A 23,595-nucleotide genomic window follows, 5' to 3' on the forward strand; every position below is an offset into this window, starting at 1 on the left:
ATCCTTCTTCCTGTCACCACAGTGTCTCCTGTCCAGGGCTTTAGAGCAGAGCAGCAGGCTTCACCCCTCCGGAAAGGGTTAAAGCTCTGTGGTGCAAGTCTGGCTGTCAGTCTTTCTGGTTCCCTAAGAGTGGCTGGAGACTAGCCCTCCTGGCTGGGCAGCTCCTCTCCACCCGGAGCCCTCCCCGATCATCCCCGCCTGCAGGAAAGGCAGCCAGCAGCCCCTCTGCCCGGCTCGCCCAGGGCAGTGTGCAGAGCCAGGAGAAGCTGGGAGGGAGGGACATTGTTCCTCCCCTTCCTGGCTCTCTGGGTCCCTTTCCCGCCTGCCCTGTCCAACCCTCTCTCTCCGGGCAGCTTCATCACGTGATGGCTGGCTCAAAATGGCGCTGCTTTCCTCTCCCCAGCGGGCTCTTGATTGTCCCAGGCAAGTCGCTCATCCGCTGTGGCCCCTTCCCTCCCTCCCTTCCCTTCTCAGAGGACCACAGCTCCTTTCCAAGGGGCTTGAGTTACCTGGAGAATGTTTATCTTGCAGGCGACGCTCCCAGCCTAAGAGGGGAAGTCTGCAGGGAGGTGGGGGGAGGGACAGCCAATAAGCCCGGAGCTGGGAATTGGCCTCTGACTCAGACAGAAGAGGAATTCCGGCTTGGAACTGGAGAATGAGGGAGTTCCCAAAATTTGTAATCCTACACTGCCATCTACCGCCCGTGCTACCTCAGGGCTATCAGTGATGACTGCCGGGCTTCTCTGGGCTCTGCTCTCAGGAGATAGGAGAAAAGTTAAAAGGCAAAATACTCCTTGCTATGAGAATTATCTCTATATAAGCCCCCACAACAGGGTCTAACACACTGGGCCATCCGTCTGTATCCTTGCCTTACTTGAGTCCCCAGAGCCCGCCAAAAGTTGTCACCCAAAAGAGGAATGCTGCCTCTGGCCCTGTCTGGGTGGACCCGGGGCTCCAGGCTGGTTGCTGACAAAGACGTGGTGGTTTTGTCTCGCGTCCTACCTGTTTCTTTCTTTGTTGTCTTCGGATCTTTGAGCTCTTCTTCCGCCTTCCCAAGTCTGCATCCTCCTCATTTTCAGTGACCTCCTTCGTTGACAAGCAAAGAGAAGAGAGGGAGGATGTTAAGAGAGGGGGCTGATTCTTACTAAAATAAGCCAGGCATGGTGGCTCATGCCTAGAATCCCAATACTTGCAAGGTTGAGACAAGAAGATCAAAGGTTCAAGCCCAGCCTCGGTGACTTAGTGAGACCCTGTTTCTAAAACTAAAATAAAATCAAATAGCTGAAAATGACCACCTTGATCTTGGGCCTCTGTCCACTTGCACCGGGTATGAGCAAAGAAACACCAAAGAATCTAAGTGGCCATCACTTTCCAGTTGTCTCAAAATACACAGATTTAATTAATTAATTAATTTATTTATTTATTTATTTTTGGTGGTACTGGGGTTCCTGGAAACCCTTCTACCTCTGGGATACACTCCCAGACACCAATTTCTTTTATTTTTATTTGGAAACAGGGTCTCTTAAGCCAGCAAGGCTGGCATCGAACCTGCGTGATCCTCCTGTCTCTGCCTCACGAGCGCGGGGATTACAAGCATGTGCCACCACGCCTGGCACAAAATACACAGTTTTGCCGGGCGTGGTGGCGCACGCTTGTAATCCCCGCGCTCGGGAGGCGGAGACAGGAGGATCGCGCAGGTTCGAAGCCAGCCGCGCTGGCGTAAGAGACCCTGTCTCAAAAATATAAAATAGGTCTGGGAGTGTAGCCCAGAGGTAGAAGGGCTTCCAGGAACCCCAGAACCACGAAAAAAAAAAAAATACACAGTTTTATCCAGACTGAAACATCATGAATGAGACAATGTTGGATCTTCCAATGTGGGCTTACTATGTTCTGGTAACATGTTCTCTACTCTCTGAAGTCACATTCTTAAGAAAGGCGACTCACAAGTGAATCTGCCAGGTCAGATGGACGTAGAAGCACAGCCCAGGACAGACATCAGGTTGGGTTTGGGATTTCAGGAATTAGATGTTGCTGCTTCCCAGATTTATTAGCAGGAGAAAATTGAACTGGTACAGATTTAACGATACCTGTTAAATCATCTCCGACATTTCCCCTTAGAGAAAATTTTGGCTGATTTTTTTAAAAAGGGAAAATTGAAAATGTCATTTTCTTTTTTGCACATTATCTTTCCCCACGTTATAGACATAAGATGTTGGAGTTGGGAGCTCTGAAGTGTTCAAGCTTTAAAGTTTTCTAGTTCTAGGGTCTTAAAAACTGGAGGCCAAGGATGATGGTGGACGCCTGTAATCCCAGTACTTGGCAAGCTAAGGCAGGAGGATACAAGCTTAAGGCCAGCAGCATGTGGTAACTTAGCAAAACTCCATCTTAAAATAAAAATAAACTAGGGTTGTGGGTATAGCTAAGAGATAGAATACCCCCTGGGCATTCAATGTCTAGCAACACACACACACACATACACACACACACACACACACACCTTGGGGCATAAGCATTTCTGAGTGAACTCCTCCCTACATTTAGTAGACTTTTTTTCCTAAAATTAAAAATATTTTCTTTTATTTTTTATGGTACTGGGGATGGAACACAGGAACATTCTACTTCCGATGTACACCCCCAGCCCTATTTTTTATTCTTTATTTTTTGAAATAGGGTCTCACTGAGTTGCAAAGGGTCTCACTAAGTAGCTAAGGCTGTCCATGGACAGCAATCCTTCTGTCTCAGCCTCCAAAATGCTGGAATTATAAGTATACACCACCACACCCAGCTAATGTTTTGTTTTTATACTAAGATGAAGCTGTACTACAAAGCCCAGAATTATTTTACTGGTCCTGGAGATAGAACCCAAGGGTATTCTAACTCTGAGCTATTCCCCCGACTCTATTTTTTTTTTTTACATTTTTTATTTAGAAACAGAGTCTTGCTAAGTTTCTGAGGGTCTCACTAAGTTGCTGAGGCTGGCCAGGAATCTGCAATCATCCTGTCTCAGTCTCCTAAGTACTGGGATTACAGGTGTGTGTCACTGAACCCAGCTCAGAGCCCAGATTTTAATGGTATCATAAAATGTCTCAAAGAAATCTTTTGTAGGTTTCTGGGTCAAGCTCCAATTACTTCTCACTCCCCTTGGCCACTGGGGAGACCGAAGACATGAACTTCAACTACAGGGAAGGGAACTAAGATCCTAACCAGAGACTGGGCTTGGTTTGGGCTTGTCCTTGGTCAATGCAACCCAGTCTCTCTGCCTCATGATTGGAGCAGAGGCCTCGTCCTCACACTTGCTTCAAAGCCTACCAGGTAGGCAGTACTCTTAGCTCAGGAATTTAAAACTTAATTACAAGATGGTGATTACATAAAGATGTACAAGTATGGTTCCAAGTTCAATTATTGGCTTAGAGTGGGTTTGTGAAAAATCTAGGTCATCTTTTGCTTCCCAGTGCTCTAATCCCTAATGAATGGGAAACTGTTTAGTTTTCCATTAGGGTGGGCTTCCAATATGAAAGACTGTAAGTTCCACAAAGGTTCAGGGCTTGGGTCACTGCTGTATTTCCAGGGAGGAGAGGCACAAAATATATTTGTTGTACAAATGAATGAACAGAGATGTATGTGGTTTGGTAGTACTTGCTATCTTGCTCAAAGTTAACCTGCTTGGTTTTGTAATGGGATCCCTTGGGCTTTTGTAAGCATAGCATTAGAATGGCACAGTGTTTCCATTTCTGTCTCTGTGGCCTCAAGCCTTTGAGCCCTCATGCTAAGAGAGAGGTGAGAATTCAGAGAAATGCTCTCTCTTCTTTTCAGTGGTCTACAGCTTCCCCTGTCTGGTCTGGGCAGTGCTTTAATACATTTTTGTACACCAGGAGTTAGAAATCACAAGACTCTAGGAACAGAGGATTTTATTAGTATGAAGATCTGTTACCTACCTTCTGCCAGCCAGCCTCAACTACTTACTGATGCCCTTTGCAACTCAGTGAGACCCTGTTTCATATAAAGAATAAAAAATAGGGCTGGGGGGTGTGACTCGGAGGTAGAATGCCCCTGGATTCCATCCCCAGTACCCCCAAAAAAGAAAAGAAATAAGAAAAAGAAAACCGCTGTGCTCAGATAGAGCTGGGCTCAGTAGTAGGCAGTAAGTTAGAGCTGCCATGTGCTGGAATTCATGCAATAATGAGAACAGAGTTTCAGAGTGTTCAGATAGAGGTAAGACCCGGGAGTGTCTGCAGAGCCGCATAGCCCTTGCTCTGCCCTCCTTTCCCTCTATATGTCCCTACAGCGCCCTCTGTGTGTGTGCATGCAGTAGGTATGTGTTGAAACAAATCTGGCTTGAGGATGTCTCCCTGCTCTGAGTCTTTACTTAACAAACTGCATTACAACTTAGTATATAAACCAATGGTAACCCTAATTGGGCTGCACTTTTGTAACAAATAGCTGAGCCTGTTTCAGACAATCATGGCAGCCAAACTCAGTCAACAGGCAGCCAACTGGACAGATCACATTCAAAAGAGGCAGCCTCAAGCTGACCAGTACCTCACTCCATCCTACAGTGCTACCTGCTGCGTGCAGACGAGCTCTCAAGGGCTGCCCAAGTCATGAATTGTTCTTTGCTCAATTAAACTCTGTAAAATTTAGCTTGTCTAAAGTTTTTCTTTTAACATATGCAGTAAATGTGTACTGTTGGCATTAATTCCCTCATTCACAAACACATCCCAAGGGGCATCTAAGTTACCACTTACCTCTGTAATTATTTTTATCTTTTCTTCCTTGGGATTCATTTTGCCTGTGATGGATCCCTGACAGAGAAAGAACATTGAAGAAGTCAGGTATTTTGAAGTCAACAGCCTCTCATTTTTATTTTATTTTATTTTATTTTATTTTATTTTATTTTATTTTATTTTATTTTATTTGCAGTACTAGGGATGGAATCCAGGGGCATTCTACCTCCAAGCTACACCTCCAGCCCTATTTTTTTTATTTTTTTACTTTGAAACAGCCTCTCACTGAGTTGCAAAGGGCCTAAGTAGTAGCAGAGGCTGTCCACCAACCACAATCCTCCTGTCTCATCCTCCCAGTGTTGCTGGGATTACAAGCACCCCGCCCAACTGCATCTTGTTATTTTCAATATTGTAAACATATGAAATGGGCCCTGGTTGTTACCCAAGAGATGTTGTGTGCGTGTGTGTTGGGGGGGGGTACTGGGGATCGAACATAGGAGCATTCTACCTTTGAATGACACCTTTAGTTCCATCTTATTTTGAAACTAAGTTGCTGCGGGTCTGGTTAAGATGCGGATGCTGGCCTCGAACCTGCGATCTTCCTGTCTCAACCTCTCAAGCACTGGGATTACAGGTGAGAGCCACCGTGCTGGGCTACCAGGAACCCTTACATATTCTAAGAGTGGGAGCACAGGAAGAGAGAGAAGGATGACAAACTCCTCTGTCCCCACGAACCCGGCTTTCCTGGGCTCAGCCGTGGAGTCAGATGAACTTGGTTGGAATCCAGCTCCAGAAGACAATTTAGTCACTTCTCTCCCTCTAACCTTCACCGTTTTACCTCTCCTCATTCTGCCCTTGACTTTGGGTCTCATTTCCCTGAGCAAAGAGATGAGATCAGAGAGGGTTCCTAACCTCCTCCAACATCACCCTGTTTAATGTCACCTGTCTGTCTCCACTCGGTACTGTGAGTTGTCCCTGCTTCCGTTTGGCAAGCTCCTCTGCCTTCACTAGCTTCTCCAGAGCTTTGATCTGGAACATCCTCCCCCTTTCATCTGGATAGTTATTTCTTCCCACTCCATTGGGTCATTCCCATCATTGTTAAAAGTACTATACTTTGACTTTGCTAAAACAAAACAAAACCTCTCTTGACTTCACTTCTCTTTCTAGCTGTGGCTGTTTTTCTGGAGAAAAAGAGCAGGCTCTGAAATCACTCTCACTAGAATCTTCAGTGAGCCTCCACTGCTGCGCGCAATGTGTTGGACCTCATTGGGGGTGTTCAACGATGAAAGCAACTGTTACTTTCCTGTGAAGTACTCTCTTCCTTGGTGTCTGGAACAAATTCCTTCCTGGTTTTCTTTCTGCTCACTGACTGGTCCTTCTCACACTCCTTCTCTGGCTGCTCCTCATCTCCCTGACACCAAATACTGGGATGTAATGGGGCTCCATTTCTGCCTGTTGTTATTCCCAGGGCTGTCTCATCCCACCTCTTGGCTCTGTAGACTATCTACACACTGATGCTTTCCAAGTTCTCATCCTGAGTCCAGACAAATCCCCAGAACGCCAGACCGGAGTATGTGGCTGCTCAGTGGACACTTGGTCGACTCACCCCACGTGGATCTCCTGGCTTTGACCCCCCAGCACGATCCTGCTGCCCCCTTCCTGTCGCAACAAACGGAAATCCATTTTGCTCTGGTCAGAAACCTGGCAGTCATTCTTAACTCCTCTCTCACTCTTCCATGACATGTCCCATCTGTGATGGTTAATGTTAGGTGTCAACCTGCCTGGATTAAGGAATGCCTAGAGACCTGGAAGAGCATTCTTTTGGTTGCATTTGTGAGGGTGTAGCCAAAGGAGGTTAGTGTGTGGGTCTGAATGAATGAGATGGGGAACACTAGCTCTCAACGTGAGGGGTACCATCTAGTTGGCTGAGGACCCACAAAGAACAAACACAGATGGCAGATTGGTCTCTTCTTCCACCCCCAAGAGCTAGGAGATGATTGTTTCTCTGGCCTTTGGACTCAAGGACTTACGGAAGTGGCTCACAGATCCTCAGGCCTCCTGCCTCAAACCTAGAGTTACACCATCAAATCTCCTGGTTCTGAGGCCTTTGGACTTGGACTGAGTCCTACTATCAGCATCCAGGATCTCCAGCTTGCAGACAGCCTGCCATGGGGCTTTGCAGCCACCAAAGTCAGGCAAGCCAATTCCCCTAAGAAATCCCCTCTAGGATGTCTGTATATATATCCTGATGGTTCTGTCTCTCTGGAGAATCCTGACTAATAAAACACCCAATCCCTCAGCAATCCTGCCAGCTTTGGCTTCAAATTATATTCAGGATTCAATCCTCTCTAAGCACCTACACTATTAACACCCTAGTCACGCACCATCTTCTCTCAGGCAGACTTCTGCAGGAAGTACCTAACTCCTCCGCTTCTCATCTTGCAAAGCCATGCAATGCTTTGAAGCCAGACAGAATGGTTGATCATGTCATTCTATCACTCAAAATCCTCCAATGACTCTCCTTTGTCAGCTGATAAAACCCCAAATCCTTTCCAAGTCTTATAAGGCCATATATGTTTTTGCACTTGAACCTCTGGAGGGCCTTTCCACATACTGGTCCCTCTGCCTACAACTCTCTTTCCTCAGCAGCTCTCTACACATTCACTCTCTCTCTCTCTCTCTCTCTCTCTCTCTCTCTCTCTCTCTCTCTCTCTCTCTCTCTCTCTCTCTCTCCTCTCTCTCTCTCCCAAGATTTCATTTTCTCAGAGATGTCTTCCCTGACCATTCACAATGATAACTTCTCATCCCTGCCCTCTTGGAACTCCCCAAGTAGCTTACAATGATCTCTTCTTCCATAGTATGTAACAATGAACACATATGTGTTAGTGTCTGCCTGTCACCGCCATTAGAATATAGTTAGCAGAGGGCAGAAACACTGTTCACCATTCACCCCAAAAACTTTGCACCATGGCCCACAATAAATACTCAATACATATTCATCAGATGAACCACCAAGTTACTAGCTATTGGCTGCCTCTTCAGGGCTACATTCTGGATCCTTTTTAAAGCTGTGAAGATTAAATGAGAGAGCATACCAGGCCTGAGCTGACATGTCATAAGCCCTTCTTGGTGTCCTAGAATCCAGGTCTTAGCTGCATCTCTTAAGCTGCTCATCTGAATGGTTCAAGGTTTCAGTGACCCTCCTGGGGAACTAGTGTGTTAGAGGGAAGGACAGGATCTGAAACACTATTATCTTCCCAAAGACCTCCTCAGAAAGTAGAGAAGAAAAGGAGATGTTGAGAGTGGATCAGAAAATAAGAGGTGAAGCCCAGGCATCCATCAACAGAGGCACAGGTTATACATAACTGGTATAAGCACACAGTGGAATTTTAATCAGCTATAAAGAACAAAATTGTGTCATTTGCACGAAGATGGATGGAGCTGGAGAATATTATGCCAAAAATATTAGTCAGTCTCAAAAAGTGAAGGGTTGTGTGTTTTCTCTCATATGTGGAAGCTGGAGATAAACTGGAAAACAAAAAGGACTTCAGATAAGCCGAGAAACTCCAGTGGAGCAATGGAGGGGATGGTGGGGGAGACTTGATGAAGGGAAACAGTTTAAATGATGCTATATACCTCTATGGAATTATCAAGGCCAATCTCAAGAACATGCATCAAGGAAGGGGGAGCAGGGTGTCATTATGATATATAATTACAATGCACTAAATAAAAGTATACTTAAAGAAAGAAAAGAGGAGAGAAGGCAATCTCGAGGGAACCAGCAACAGATAAGATGAAGGACAGGGAAGCTCTCTAAGAATCAACTTTGGTCATCTGGATGCAAAAAAAAAAAAAAAAAAAGAACTGTGGGATATTATAGTAAGTAAAACAAAGATTCTCTACAAGTAAATTATATCATACATGGGAGAAAAAATAGAGGAGTAGAAAATGAAAACCGTAATGGGGTTTGATTTTTTTTCCTGATCATTACCTTTGAATGAGTTTCTAAGGAAATCAAATGACACCAACATTTATTTTTCTTATGAACACTGTTGCGAAGAAGAAAAATAAATGAATACTGCTCAACTTTAATATGCCGCTTGTCAGTCTCATTTGCATTGGGCACTTGTTAATATATTCCACTGGCAACGTCAAAATAGGATCCATGATTTGCTGACACTTATTTTGCACTATCTGTAGATGTATTTTCTTTATTCCTTTTGATGATCTTCCTGGTTTAGCAGCACACTCTCCCAATTTATACGTGAGGAAATTGAGACTCTGATGGATTATACGTTTTGCCCAAGGTTATAGTTTTTTTAAATGTCACATGTAGAATTTGACTTCAAGACTCTGTGAGTCCAAAGTCTTCTCTTGTTCCCGGGTACCTCCCTGTCTCACGTTGATTTGCAGTGTTATCGGTAACTATCTCTCCCAGTTTATGAGTTTGGAAATATTTACAAGTGGAAGCTGAGGCATTGTACCAGTGAGAGAGGGCTTAGGCTAAACTTTGGTCATAGAGATTCATTTCACTCTGTATAGAAAACCAAACACATTTTTTTAAGGTGACATTGTTCAGATGTCGCCATCATCTGAGCAATTGGATGGTCCCTAAGGGTTATCAGTAGGTCAGAACCACATCCAGAGGATCCAGGGGGAATCCTACAGGGTATAGGGGAAAAGAAATGAAGGGACAGGAAAGAGTCAACATCTATACAATGATCTGTGGCTGCTAAAAAAAATAATGCAATAATATATTATTACAGTGAAACCATCGGTTGATAGAATGAGGCCTTGGGGGTGGGGGGAGATGGGCCTGGGTTCAAATTCCAGCTGTGTGATCTCAGAGCAATGCCGTGACTTCTCTGAGATACATCTTTATAAAATTGTGATGATACTTTTGACCTCGAGCTGGGACTCATTTATAAGGGCTCAGTGGTAGATTGTGTGTAGTTAAAAAGTCTCACAAGGACCAGGCTCTTTATTTTGGTAGGCTGAATTATAAAGAAGAGGTGATAGGAGAGAGGGATCCTGGATGAAAGGAATGAGGAGGGGAAAAGCTTGAGGGACAGAGAGGAGCCCTAAGAAAATGGGCAGTCAATCCCCCATTTTCCTTTTTAGTTCCCACTTTCAACCCTGGCTGCCCTAACCCATGTCCCATCCCTCCTCCCTCTCAGCCAGGCCCAGGCCAGTTCAGTTTCCTGCAATGGTTCCTCCGAAGCCGCCTGCTCTCCTACTTGTGCGCACTTTCTCTGTCCAGTCCCGAGACGGTTTCTCAGCCCATCTCACCGGAAGCTGGAAAACCTCAGACAGTGCCACGTGCGCCCTTTTAAAATTCACTTTCTAATTCTACAAGTTATTCCAGCCACAGGTTTCCTTAGCATAAAGTTAAGGACAGCTTTGTAGAAGAATGTAATCAGATGGCTATAATATATATTGCCCTCAAAGAGTGGTTATAAATACATATTTGCATTGTGCTGTGGGTATACCGCCAATGTGCTGGGGTGTTCGGAACCCCTCACTCTAAGGAGTCCTGCTGTGACCCAAGCACTTTAGACTTTATTTAAAGAAATCTCCTCCGGCTCTTAGTTCATTGTGCTCTTATTATCTGTTTATAGGTCTGTCTTCCCAGCAAAACCCCGGCTTCTGACCTGGTCTAATTCACTCTTGCACACTCTAAACTGAAGCACATTGCCTGGGGCATTGCTGATGACCCCTGCATGCTTGCATGATCCAGGCTATAAATGAGCTCTAGGAGATATGAAGTAGAGATACTTCGTCCTGGCACTGAATTTATTTGCAGAAAAGTGTCCATAAAAATGCAATAGACTTTATTAGCTTTTCATAGCACCTCTTTGCAAAGAAGGGGAACGATCCGTTGAAACCACAGACAGTAGATTTTCCTGAGGTCTTCTGGCAAGCGCAGTGAGCCTCAGCCCTGTGGTTAGGAGCCCTTTATCTGTCCGGTGCCAAGAAAAGTGTAGCCGCTGCAACCAGTGCTTCTCAGTGTGAACATAAAAGCTCAAAAATGCAACTTGCAGCAAATGTTTCTCATTGTTGGTCAGAGAGGATTTGCACTCAGGGATTGCAAGCTCGGCTGACCGGATTTACGTTTCCTGCAAACCAGACATGCGACAGAAGCTCAAATCAAAGCCTCCTGTGTACTGTGTAATGCTCTCTTTGTTCCTAATTCCAGAAACGACAAATGCAAATAATACGGAGAGTCCCTACATTTACAATTCACTCAATCCACTCTCAGGGGTGCCCCGGCAGAGACTGAACTCCAAGCCAGTAACTGAACCCAGAAACTTGCCGCTGCCCCGGTCCCGTTAAGAACTGATTTACCTTAAAGAACTTTATAAAAGGCACTTTGCAGATCCCGCTTTCTGGGATGGAAGAGGAGAGGAGAAACGGTCAGGCGGCGCTGATGACTCTTTTAAACAGGTCAGAAGAGAAGGGCTGAATATGGGCGAGGCCCTGGGCTTCTCCTCGGGAAGCAGCCATGTCTCTGGATGAAAACACCAGCTTAGCAACCCGTTCCCAAGGAAGGTCATCTGGCGCCGCTTTTTTTTTTTCTTTTAAAGTGACAGTTTTATTCTAGAGGAAGAATTGGAGCATGCTGTGTAAGCAGAGGAGCACAGCCTGCGGGAAAAGGACCAAGAGGGATGGAATTAGTGGGGAAGTGGTTGGACAGAAGCATGTCGGGCTTTGAGCACTGTACCCACCCAGTGCCTTCCAGACATCATCAATTTCTGGTGGAGGACCCGAGGTGCCCAGAGGAGGGGCGCCTGAGAATCCCAAGGCTGTCCATAGGGTCTAACTTGGCAGCAGCAAGGTCTTTGGCCTCAGAACACAGCAAATGTTGCACGCCTGTTGTTTATACACAAGTTTAAACTCTGCTTTAATTCCTTGAATCCCACTGTGATTCCTGAAGATGCGTATAAATGTGATGGCCAAAAAAGCAAAAGAAGTGGAGAGAGAGGCAAAAAAAAAAAAAAAAAAAAAAAGATGGAGGGACCAGGGGAAGCCACCCTCCAAGGACATGGTGTGTGTGTGAGTGTGTTTGTGAGTGTGTGTGTTTGTGAATATGTGTGAATATATGTGAGAGTGTATATGAATATGTGAGTGTATATGTGAGTGTATGCGTGAGCGTGTGGGAGTGTGTGAGTATATGTGTGTGTATGTGAGAATGTATCTGTGTGAGTGAGAATGCGTATATGTAAGTGTGTGAGTGAGAGTGTGCGTATATGAGTGTGTGAGAGCGTGTGTGCAAGCGTTGACTCTATTTTTTCATTGTCTGTGTCCTTGTGCTATGGCAATCTGGGAACCTCGATCCTTGGTAGCTAATTCCTAGAGACAGCAAATGAATGCCCTGAAATGCACAGACTCTCCTTTCATATACAAACCACCCATGCCTCCAACCATCTCCTTTATTCAGCTCACACCCAAGTCCACATTACCCCATCCTAAATCACCCCGGGGGCCAAGTACCAGACAAACAGGGGCCCCTCCTTAGTCCACAGCACACAAAAATGATCTGAACTACTTACTATCCAGTCCTAAACTTGAGTGTGTGTGTGTGTTGGGGGGGGGGCACTGGGAATTGAACCCAGGAGCACATTCTACCTCTGAGCTACACTCCCAGCCCTATTTTTTTTTTTTTTTGAAACAGGGTCTCATTAAATTACTGAGAGGCTAAGCTGCTAAGGCTAGCCTCAAAGCTCTGATCCTCCTGTGTGGGGTTGCAGCTGTGTGCCTCCACCCGGCTCAGTCCTAAGCTTACGCCACATTCCACCCTGATTTGTCCACTCCTTCCTGGGGAAAGCCAAGTGGAGGCTGGCTCAGGGCCCTCCTCTGCCCTGCTCGCTCTTCTGCTTTCTCCTCCCCCGGGGGTCCTTCCCTGTGGATCTGTGTGGAACGCCCTAAGCAATGGTGTGAGTGTGTTCCTGGAAAAGCAGGTGCTGGATCCGTAATCCCCAGTGCCACTGTGCCTGGATGAAGTTTCTCGACAGCATAAATATTACGTCGCAACACCTCAGGCCTTGCTGCCCTGGCGGAAAGCGTTCTCATTCTCACAGAACGCTCGAGTGTGGGGACTTAAGAGGTTTATTTAGAGAAGTGATGGTTTCATGGAAGGAAGACTGTGATAAAAGGAGATGGAGAGGGGGCTTATGTTCCAGAGGAAAGCATCTGGAGTGAGGAAGATAGAGAAACAGACAGACGACAGACTGGAGTGGCCCATTTTCCAGAGTAGACCACACATAGTACGGGGGTCTTCTGGGTGGTGAGTTTTATTCATCCTGGAAACCTCCTCAACACAATGCATAATGAAGCTGGAAGGTCACTACTGATAGGAATAAATTTCCATAGCAGAGTAAGAAAAGACACATACTGGGAAGTGGCTAGGCAGAGCGAGTTTTACAATTTCCAAAGAGGGATCCTGCCGCCAGTCAAGCTGGGCAGGTGGAAAGCTGCTGGGTATTTTATTTTGAGCGTGGGGCTCCTGTGCTGGGCTCCTATTGGCGGGAGCAGGCTACACAGTCTTTACCCCATTGGCTGAAGGGGACCACAGGGGAGGGGTTGGCATTCACAATTTCCAGAGCACGCCATCTTTGCAAAATATACAAGCTGCACGCAGGGTTTACAATGGCGGTTCTACAAAATGGAGCTATTCCTTTGATTAAAAAAAAAAAATCTAACTTTATTCTCACATGGCTTTTTTTCACCCCCACAGCTCAGGACTCTGTCTGCACCTTAGTGACTCAGCATTGTCTGGACCCCTTCGCACAAGGAGGGGTCTAAGTAAAGCTCTGCAGTGGGCAGGGGTACTTAATTTTTTGGCTATTCCTGTAGTTTTCTAACCCCAGCTATTTTCATTTAAAAGGGTCTGAGAAGTAGGAAAGGAGAGAATCAGGAGAAAATTGGGGAAGAGCTAAATGAGTGATGTGTACATGTATGCCCCTACCACCTTGCACCCCATTAAAACATATGACTACAATGCACCAATAATAAATAAATAAATAAATAAATAAATAAATAAATAAATAAATAAAAGGGCCTGTTTAATTTCTTCTGTCTGGTGCTTTAGGTCTCTGTCCCACTCAGCTGCCTGTGTTGGAGGCCCCTGATGAGAAGTTCTGCCCGTGCCATGGGTCGCTGCTGCAGCAGCAGCGAGTTCTTTATAAGAAGATGAGTTCTGCCTCCTATTCTCTCTCCCTCTCGCTGTCTCATGTCCTGTCAAGTGCTAACACAGCAAGGAGGCTCTCCCCAGATACCAGCCCCTGGGTCTTAGACTTCTCTGCTTCCCGAAGAGTAAGGAATGAATTTCTGCTCATGATAAATGACCTGGTGTGTGGTAATCTGTTATAGCAGCACAAAACAGGGAGAAGTTGGATGTGATGGCACACGCTTGTAATCCCAGCATTAGGGAGGCGGAGACAGGAGGATCAAGGCTCATGGCCAGCTTCAGCTACTTACTGAGGTCCTCTGCAACTCAGTCAGAACCTGTCTCAAAATAAAAAATTAAAAAAAAATAGGGTTGGTGGTGTAACTTGGAGGTAGAATGCCCCTGAGGTCCATACCCAGTACTGTAAAACAAAACAAAACAGAGGGAGAGACTAGGACTGTGTTTTGGAAGATTCCTGAGAATAAGTCTTCGTATTTCTTCAAGACAATCCTTTTCATGTCTGCATGATGTACCGTATACAAGTCCAGAGGGTTTTTTTTTTTTTTTTTTTTGGTACTGGGGATTGACCTCAAGGTCATTCTACTTCTGAGTTCTGAGCTGCAAGCCCAGCAAGCCCAGCCCTATTATATATATATATATATATATATATATATATATATATATATATATATATATATATATTTTTTTTTTTTTTTTTTTTTTAAAGAGGGTCTCACTCTCACTAAATTGCAGAGGGCCTTGCTAAGGTGCTGAGACTGGCTGCAAACCTGCGATCCTCCTGACTCAGCCTCCCAAGTACCGGGCTTACAGATATGTGCATCACGACGCCTGGCTCAGTGTGTATTTTTAAGCACAGTGTGTATGCATGAGTTTGCAAGGTGTGTGTCTCTGTGTATGTCTGAGTGTGGTGTGTGTCTGGTGAAAGTGCAGGCGAGAGTAGGTTGAGGACATCCGCTGACCCGCTATGCAGATCGCCTGAGGCTCGGGATTAGGGCGGCAATGCTATTGGTTGAATTGCTTCCTCCTCTTCTCAAATAGATGTGGAAGTCCTCACTTCCAGAACTTCAGCATCTGACCTCATTTGGAGACAAAATCTTTTTAGAGGCAATAGAGTTAAAACAAGGTCATTTGGGTGGGACCTAATCGATGAAGACTGTGTCCTCATTAAAGTTGGACACAGAGACAGACAGACAGACATAGCAGGAAGATAATGTGATGAAGTGGAGTACCACCTCTGTGAAGCAAGGGGGACCCATGACCACCAGGAGCTGAGAGAACGAACTGGCCCTGCCAACATCTGTGTGTGTGTGTGTGTGTGTGTGTGTGTGTGTGTGTGTGTGAGAGAGAGAGAGAGAGAGAGAGAGAGAGAGAGAGAGAGAGAGAGAGAGAGCGAGCGCCAGCCTGAGGATTGAACCCAGATGCATCCCCAACCCATTATTATTATTATTATTATTATTGTTATTATTATTATTATTATTTCTACTACTACTACTACCACCACTACTAGTTTTGAAGCACTAGGTTGCTGGGAGTTTTGCTGTATTACCGAGCTTGGCTTTGAGCCTGCCATCTTCCAGTGTCAGCCTCCCAAGTACTGGAATTACAGGTGTGCACCACCATGCACAGCTACCCTGCCAATATCTTGATTTTTGGATTTCTAGTTTCCAAAATTGTGAGATAATTGTTTAAAGACACCTAGTGTGTGATACTCTGTTTCAGCAGTCCTAGGAAATGAACGTAATCAGATATCAAGGGAAGTGGGTAGAATTGGGTGCAGAAAATGCAGGGAGATTTGAAAGTCCCTCTATTGAGAAACTACAGCCCCAGGACTCTCCTTTATTTCTGGTATCCTAAGAAATGATGCCCACTGTTTCCTATGCCTCATCTTTTGCTTCCCAGAAAAGATTGAGGATTTCTTCTCTGGAGAAGTTGACCAAATACTCTGTAGTCTCAAGTTCTCAAGTACAACAGAAGATGGGTGTTTCTCAGGGCTGACAATTATATATAAGTGGAGAGATTAACAGGGGCTTTTCTTTCTAAGTCCTTCTCAAGAACTTAGGTATCAAAAAATATACCTCTGGCGCCCCTATTCTACATCAACCAGCATGGATTGAAAAAAAGGGGAAATTATTTTCTGGAGAAACTGAATGATTATAAGGCATGATCCCCAGATCCAGACATTTCTGAATCCTACAGTAAAAAAACTCTGCATTGTCCTTACAGGAAACATTGAAGAGTCTCAGGTTGAGAAATTCAACACTTGTAGTTATAGGAACGCAAAGGGCAAAGCAGAATTTATCAAAGGAATAATACAAGAAAAACTGTCAGAAGTAGAACAAATAAGTCTTCAAATTGAAGAGACTGTCTAGTTTTGGCAAAAGGAGACATAAGAACTAGTCTATCTCAGTTTGTGTTCTGTGTGTGGTTGGGAAAATGTTCACTACAGAATTCATAACTGTTGGCCAGCACCATGCAGTTTAATGGCCTTATTTATGCTCCCTATATCTTTAAGGAACCCCCTAAAATGTTTTTAAGTGTCCTCATAGTGTGTCTCTATAGAGAGCTAATACTCGGGAGGGGTACATCTTCAAGTAGCGATTCAAGATATTTACGGATAAGTTCTGTCTTTGATGGTCTCACAGTCCAAAATTAGACAGCACAAGCAGAAATCGGAGTCATTAGACAAGCCAGAAAATATTAACACTGTAGAATTTTTGGTAATACAATGATCAGATTGAGAATGCAAAACCAAAAATAATGAAGAAATGTTTAAGAATGTAAGATGATTTGAAAATATGAACAAAAAATGAGATACTATCAAAAATATCAGGCAAACCAGGCATGGTGGAGCATGCCTATAATCCCAGTACTTGAAAGATTGAGACAGGAGGATTTCAGGTTCAAGGACTGCCTCAACAATGCAGTGATAATCACAGCCACCTAGTGAGACCCTATTTCAAAACAAAAAAATAAGAAAGGGCTGAGGAATGTAGCTCAGAGGTAGAATGCCCCTCAGTTCAATCCCCCAGTACCACATAAAAAAAAAAAAATTTAGAAAAAATTTTAAAAACCCAGCTGGAACTTTTACAAATGATTGGTAAAATATTGAATAATTTTAAAAAGCAAAGGATAAGTTGAATTTTCAATGAGTGATCTGAAAAGAAGATTAGTGGTATGAAAAGTTTAAGATATTAAAGAGTGGCAGGGAATAATAGAAAATAGGGAAGAATTGGATCGGGGTGCAGTTCAGTGGGAATGTACTTGCCTAGCAGGTACAAGGTCCTGGATGTTCTGAAACAAACAAACAAACAAACAAACAAACAAACAAACAAACATAGAAAGGAGTGGGGAAAAAAAAACTATATGAAACTGAGCAGATACCTTATTTCCAGGAGCACTCCAGGAGAGGAGAGAAAGTTGGATGCTGAGTCTTACAGCTGATGGATTTTGGTGAGCTTCCTTTATTCTAAGTTTCAGGTTTTTTTTTTAATCTAAAAGATGAGATTAGTATTATTAACTATCCAGAAGGTTTTTTATGAGATTAAGTTAGTATTTAAAAAGTGTTAGTCGGGTATGGTGGCACACGCTTATAATCCCAGCATTCCGGAGGACGAGACCGGAGGATCGCGGTTCGCGGACAGCCTCAGCTACTTAGTGAGGCCCTCTGCAACTCAGTGAGACCCATTTTCAAAATAAAGAATAAAAAATAGGGCAGGGGGTGTAGCTTGAAGGTCGAATGCCCCTGGGTTCCATCCCCAGACCCGCAAAAAAATAAAAAAAATAAAAATAAATAAATAAAAAGTGTTGAGGACAATCTTGGCATACAGTATATGCTATTGGGCTTATTTAAAAAAAGTGGATATTTATTAAGAGAGATCATCTGTTATTCAGAGTGTCAAGGTAGGAATCCTTTCATTACTCTTATACTAATTACTCTTCAGATTATGATCTATTGTATTTTTACTGTTTAATGGATTAATAAGAATTATACAGTTCTGAAAATATTAAAAGGCATCATTCCAAAACACTATTTCTTGCAAAAGTTCTGCAGAAGCAAAATAAAAGAATTTCTCAGACTTTTAAAAACTCATAATGTAAAAATATCATTCTTTCAAGTGGTGTTTCTAGCTGACAAAGGGTTTGTGATCAAGAATGTGTCGAATCACATATCACAAGCTTTTAAAATTATCTTTTGAAGTAATCAGACATAATTTTTCTTTTTCCATCTGTTGATGTGGTGAATTTCATTAACTGGCCTTTTAATGTTAGACTCTTCTTGCATTCCCGAGATACAAACAACTTGATCAAGATATTTAAAGAAATTAATTGTTGGTTCAGTTACTTTCATTTAGATATTTTTGCATTTATGCTTTTAACTGAGATCAGCCTACTGCAACCTTTCTTATACTATTGTCTTATTTTAGGAACAATAGGAACTTCAGAAAAGTTAGGCTAAGCCAAAAGTGGTGGTGCACACTTGTAATACCAGTATTTGGGAGGCTGAGATAGGAGGATCACAGGTTATCCGCCAGCCTCAGCAAATTGTGAAGCCCTCCACAATTTAGTGAGACCTTGTTTCAGAATAAAGAGTAAAAATTAGGGCTTGGGGTGTAGCTGGTGGGTAGAATGCCCATGGGTTCAATCCTAGCTACCACATACACACAAAATAAGGCTAATCTCTCATTTCTGTAACAATTCAGAAAAAAATTGTTATTTATTTATTTTGGTGGTACTGGGTTCCTGGAAGCCCTTCTACCTCCAGGCTACACTTCCAGACCTATTTTATATTTTTGAAACAGGGTCTCTTATGCCAGCGCGGCTGGCTTTGAACCTGCGCGATCTTCCTGTCTCGCCTCCCAAGCGTGGGGATTACAAGCGTGCGCCACCACGCCCGGCATAAAATTGTTATTTGTTCTATGAACTAGTGTACAAGATCTTCTGGGTCAGGTGAGATTGTTTTATTGTGGTAGAAATACAATAACAAAAATGCAATTAGACATTTTTTTTTTCAGTACTGGGGATGGAACTCAGGCGGTTTCTACCTCCAAACTACACCCCCTGCCCTACTTTTTTATTCTTTATTTTTGAAACAGATTCTCACTGAGTTGCAAATGGCCTCACTAAGTAGCCGAGGCTGTCCGTGAACCACGATCCTCCTCTCTCAGCCTCCCAAATGCTGGGATTACAAGTGTGCACCACCACACCTGGCTGCAATTAGACATTTTTAAAGTGTGCAATTCAACAATTTTCAGTATACTGGAAAAGTTGTGTAACTCTCATCACTATTTTCAACACTCTTTCTTCACCCCAAATAGGAACTTTGTGCCCATTAGAAAGTAACTCTCCACTCCTCCTTTCTTTGTTACTTCCTGGTAAACTTAAATACACGTTTTGTCTATATACGTTTGTTCATTGTAGATATTTTATGTAAATGGATTCATACAATTTTTTTGGTCTTTTTGTGTCTTGGTTTAGTTCACTTAGCACAATATTTTCAAGATTCAGCCATGCGGTAGCACATAGCATTATGCCATTCCTTTTAAAAAGGCTTAGTAATATTTTGTTGTATTTATATACTATCGTTGGTTTAAACATCCACATACTGATGGAGACTTCGGTTGCCTACACCTTTTGCCTATTGTGAATAATACCACAATGAACATTTGCATACAAATATTTCTTTGAATCTGTGTTTTTTAATTCTTTTGGGCATACATAGAGGAGTGGAATTGCTGGACCATTTGATAATTCTATTTAACTATTTGAGAAACCATAGAACTATTTTTCTACAGTGGCTATAGCATTTTACATTCCCATCTACTAGTACAAGAAAGAGTTCCAACCTTAGCACAACTTCACCAACACTTGTTATCTTCAGTTTTTAAATTATAGCCATCCAGCCAGGCTTGGTGGCCCACACTTGTAATCCCAGCATTTGGGAGGCTGAGACAGAAAGAACATGGTACTCGGACAGCTTCGGCTACTTAGTGAAGCCCTTTGCAAATCAGTAAGACCCTGTTTCAAAATAAAGAATAAAAAATAGGGCTGGTGATGTAGCTTGGAGGTAGAATGTGCCTGGGTTCCAACCCCAGTACCAAAAAATATATATTAAAAATTATGGCCATCCTAGTAGATATGGAATGGTACCTCGCTGTAGTTTTGATCTGCATTCTCTTAATGATTAAGGGTGTTGAGCCTCATGTTTCTGTGTACTTACTGGCTATTTATATCTCTTCTCTGGAAATTGCTGTGTGTGAGCATGTGTTTGGATGGAGTGGGGTAGTGTTTGTAACTAGATTTATGACCACTAATTCAATTGCTTTAATACTTATAAGCCTATTCAAATTTTACATTTCTCCTGGTATCAGTTTTTTTTAATTTTTATTTTTGGTGGTACCGGGATTCCTGGAAGCCCTTCTACCTCCGGGCTACACTCCCAGACCTATTTTTACATTTTTATTTGGAAACAGGGTCTCCTAAGTCAGCGTGCGTGGCTGGCTTCAAACCTACGCGACCCTCCTGACTCTGCCTCCCAAGCACGGGGATTACAAGCGTAGGCCACCATGCCCGGCCTGGTATCAGTTTTACTGTATTATATATTTTAAGAAAATTATCCTTTTACTTTGTTTTTAGGTTGACTGTCATGAGGATTTGTGAAATATTCCTTATTATTTTAAAACTGATAGATCTGTGGTCATTTTCCTTTTAATTAGTCCTAGTAATAAACATCCTGTGCTCTATCTTGGTATGCCTCTAAGGCTGTTTTAAAAACGACAACAATACAAAAACTCCCCATCCTTTGGCACCTGTTTTATCAAGAAATCAGGTCTGTTTTCCCTCTGTTGTGTCTGAGTTGACTTGTAGATGTGTTAACCAAAAGTACGGCAGAAGTGATACTGGCTTGCTGGCTGAATTCTGAGACTGAGCCGTTGATGACGATGCAGTTTCTATGCTATTTGATAGAACTTTCACGTGTGGAGCCCTGAGCCACCATGTACGAAGTACGACTCTCCTGAGCCCACCATGCTGTGAGGGAGCGGGCCCGTGGGATAGATACCACGTGTGCATGGTGCCATCTCTGCTGGCTCCCGTCCTGTGGTCCACAAGCACTCAGAGGCCTCCAGCCCCCAGAGTCAGTCCCTTCCTGGGAGTCAGGTTTCCTTGGCTGACTCTCAGACATCGTGAAGCAATGATTACCCAGCAGCTGCACTCTCTGCAAGTTCCTATTTACAGAATCCCCGTGTGTCCTAAAATGATGTGTTAAGCCATTGCATCTTGGGGTCATGTTATTGTTATTGGCAACAATAACAACTACAGGAGTTATGTCATTAAATGAGTGAGTAAACAGATGATAGAACGAATGAAATATGATTGTGATTCTTTTACATGGGACAGTGAGGAATATACTTTATACTTGTTGTCTTAGCTTGTGCTGCTATAACAAGAGACCATATGCTGGATGGCTTAAACAACAGACTTTTGTGTGTGTGGTACTGGGGATGGAACCCAGGAGCTTCTGTCTCTGAGCTACAGCCCCAGCCCTTTTGACTTTATAATTTTAAACAGGGTCTCACTAAGTTGCTGGGAGTCTTGCCACATTGCCGAGGCTGTCCTTGAACCTGCAATCCTCCTGTCTCAGAATCCCAAACACTGGGATCACAGGGGTGTGCCGACAAACCCAGCTACTATTTCTCAAACAGACACTATTTCTCATCATTCTGGAGGGTGAGAGTTGGAGGTCAGGGAGGCAGCACGGTCAAGTCCTCATGGGGGCTTTCTTCTTGGCATACAGATGGCCCCTTCTAGCTGTGCCATCACACTCTAGAGAGCAAATGAGTTCTGGCATCTTCTTGTAAGGGCACTAATCCCATCACAACCACACCACTCCCATGACCTCATCTAACTCCAATTACTTTCCAAAGACCCACCTCTAAATACCACTGCATTAGAGAATAGGGTTTTAATACTTGCATTTGGAGGTTGTGGTGGAGATGCAAACATTTTAGACTATTCCCTGTGTATTCCTAAAGAAAGTAGATAAATGCCTTCAAGGCTAATGCCACCAAATTTGGGGGAGATTAGAGCATTAAAATAAATAGAAAAAAATATGAAGAAGCTGAGTTACGACTCCTGTGTTCTTGTCTTTTTGGGGAAGAGTTACAAGGGTGCATTATTTAGGTCAAGAAATGGCTAACGCGTGCCTTTCACACCTGGCCATGTGTGACACAACTTCATCTTTAGATGGGTGTGTCATTCTTACTCTGTTCTTTGAAGTTACAATATGTAAGGTTGTTTATTCATTTTGATTTTATAATTCATTTTCCATGAATGAAAAATAGATCACAAGGGAAAGAAAGGCAAGGCTCTAGTTGGAAGCTGAAGAATCGCCCCTGTATCATGAATTTTATAAAAACATACTCTTCAGCTTGGGATTTATATTTTCCAATTTAGTGAATTATATATCTCTTTCCCTGAAATATAACTCAAATCCCAATAGATTCGAGTTCTTCCTATCTATAGTAAATAGATAGAAGGCATTGACTCAGATATGGCAGTGTAGTTCACTTTAATCTTGTAGATATTAAAGCATTTAATTTTCTTCCTCCAGTGGTATGATTTCCAACCTGATTTGGATCACAACACCTCCTTGTCATCTGCTTCATTTCACGACGTTCTCGTGTCCTAAGAGAGCTGTCAGCACTGAGAACAGAAAGCCACAGGATTCATCGTATATAGAGGCTCATGCCATAATTTGAAATAACTGGAGATGCTCTTGCATATTAGAGCTGCTCTGGTATGAATAGTAAATTTTTGTGTTTTTTTTTTCATGAAAAAGTTACTTTTCTACATGTTTTGCATTCTCTTCTCTCCAGCTACTTCCCTTAAGTTCATCTCACTGACGAGACCTGCTTTACCAGTTTAGTGTACAAAAGTGATCACAACTTTATCAGTTTTCCAAGTAGTTGCTTGAAAATATACTCACCCTCCTTAACAGGATACCCTGTGTATCTTTCTTGAATTGTTCAGAAATCCCGAAGGGCTTACTCAATTCAAAGGGAAACCCTATATTCAAATGTTAATGAAGAGAGAATGGAAATAGTTAGCCAGTCGCCACTAGAAATGGTTCCCAAGAAGTCTAAGCATTTTTGCGTCAGCTGTATTTATGGATAAGCCAGATACTCAGACCACATGTCTCCCATTTGAGATTCCAGGGTCTATATTCTTCTCATTTATATCAAAACATCTCAGTCAGTGTTGACCCCCTCGCTCCTCACCGAGGTCATCTGACAAAGCTTGGGGACATTCTTGGTTGTCACAACTGGCATCTAGTGGGTAGAAGCCGTGGATGCTTCTACACAACTGACAATGCACAGGCCAATCCCCTTAACTCTAGCCCCAACACACACACACACACACACTATCATCTGGCCCCACATGCCAATAGCGAGAGTTCAGAAACCCTGCTCTCCAGCATGGTTTATACCAACATGATCCACTACTGCTTCCAGCCTACGTGGGGGTTTAGACTTCAATCACAGGCTACAAGTCTCCCACCCCTACACCACTTGAGATTGGTCTGAAATTAGGTCATCATGCCACAGTCCGCCACCTCCTCCTCATGTTGCTTCCCCCTCATGGTGACAAGCATGTTCTGTGGCTGATTCATCTTAGTTTGGGCCCTGC

The 23,595-nt window shown here is 43.4% G+C and overlaps 1 protein-coding gene across 1 annotated transcript in view; it reads right to left on the bottom strand.

Moving 5' to 3' along the window:
- Nucleotides 1–4,790, bottom strand: part of CC2D2A (coiled-coil and C2 domain containing 2A) — a gene marked incomplete at its 3' end in the record, with an annotated part of 108,649 nt that extends 103,859 nt beyond the window's left edge. Inside the window, exons 1-2 of the mRNA XM_080697344.1 lie at nucleotides 4,746–4,790; nucleotides 1,003–1,086 (exon numbers count right to left, since the gene is read on the bottom strand). Coding sequence (XP_080553470.1) covers nucleotides 1,003–1,086; nucleotides 4,746–4,784 — 123 coding nt within the window. The 5' untranslated portion in view covers nucleotides 4,785–4,790. The remainder of the gene's footprint in view (nucleotides 1–1,002; nucleotides 1,087–4,745) is intronic.
- Nucleotides 4,791–23,595: the final 18,805 nt, after the last annotated feature.

The sequence above is a fragment of the Muscardinus avellanarius genome (assembly GCF_963383645.1).
Source record: "Muscardinus avellanarius genome assembly, chromosome: 6".
NCBI classification, from domain to species: domain Eukaryota; kingdom Metazoa; phylum Chordata; class Mammalia; order Rodentia; family Gliridae; genus Muscardinus; species Muscardinus avellanarius.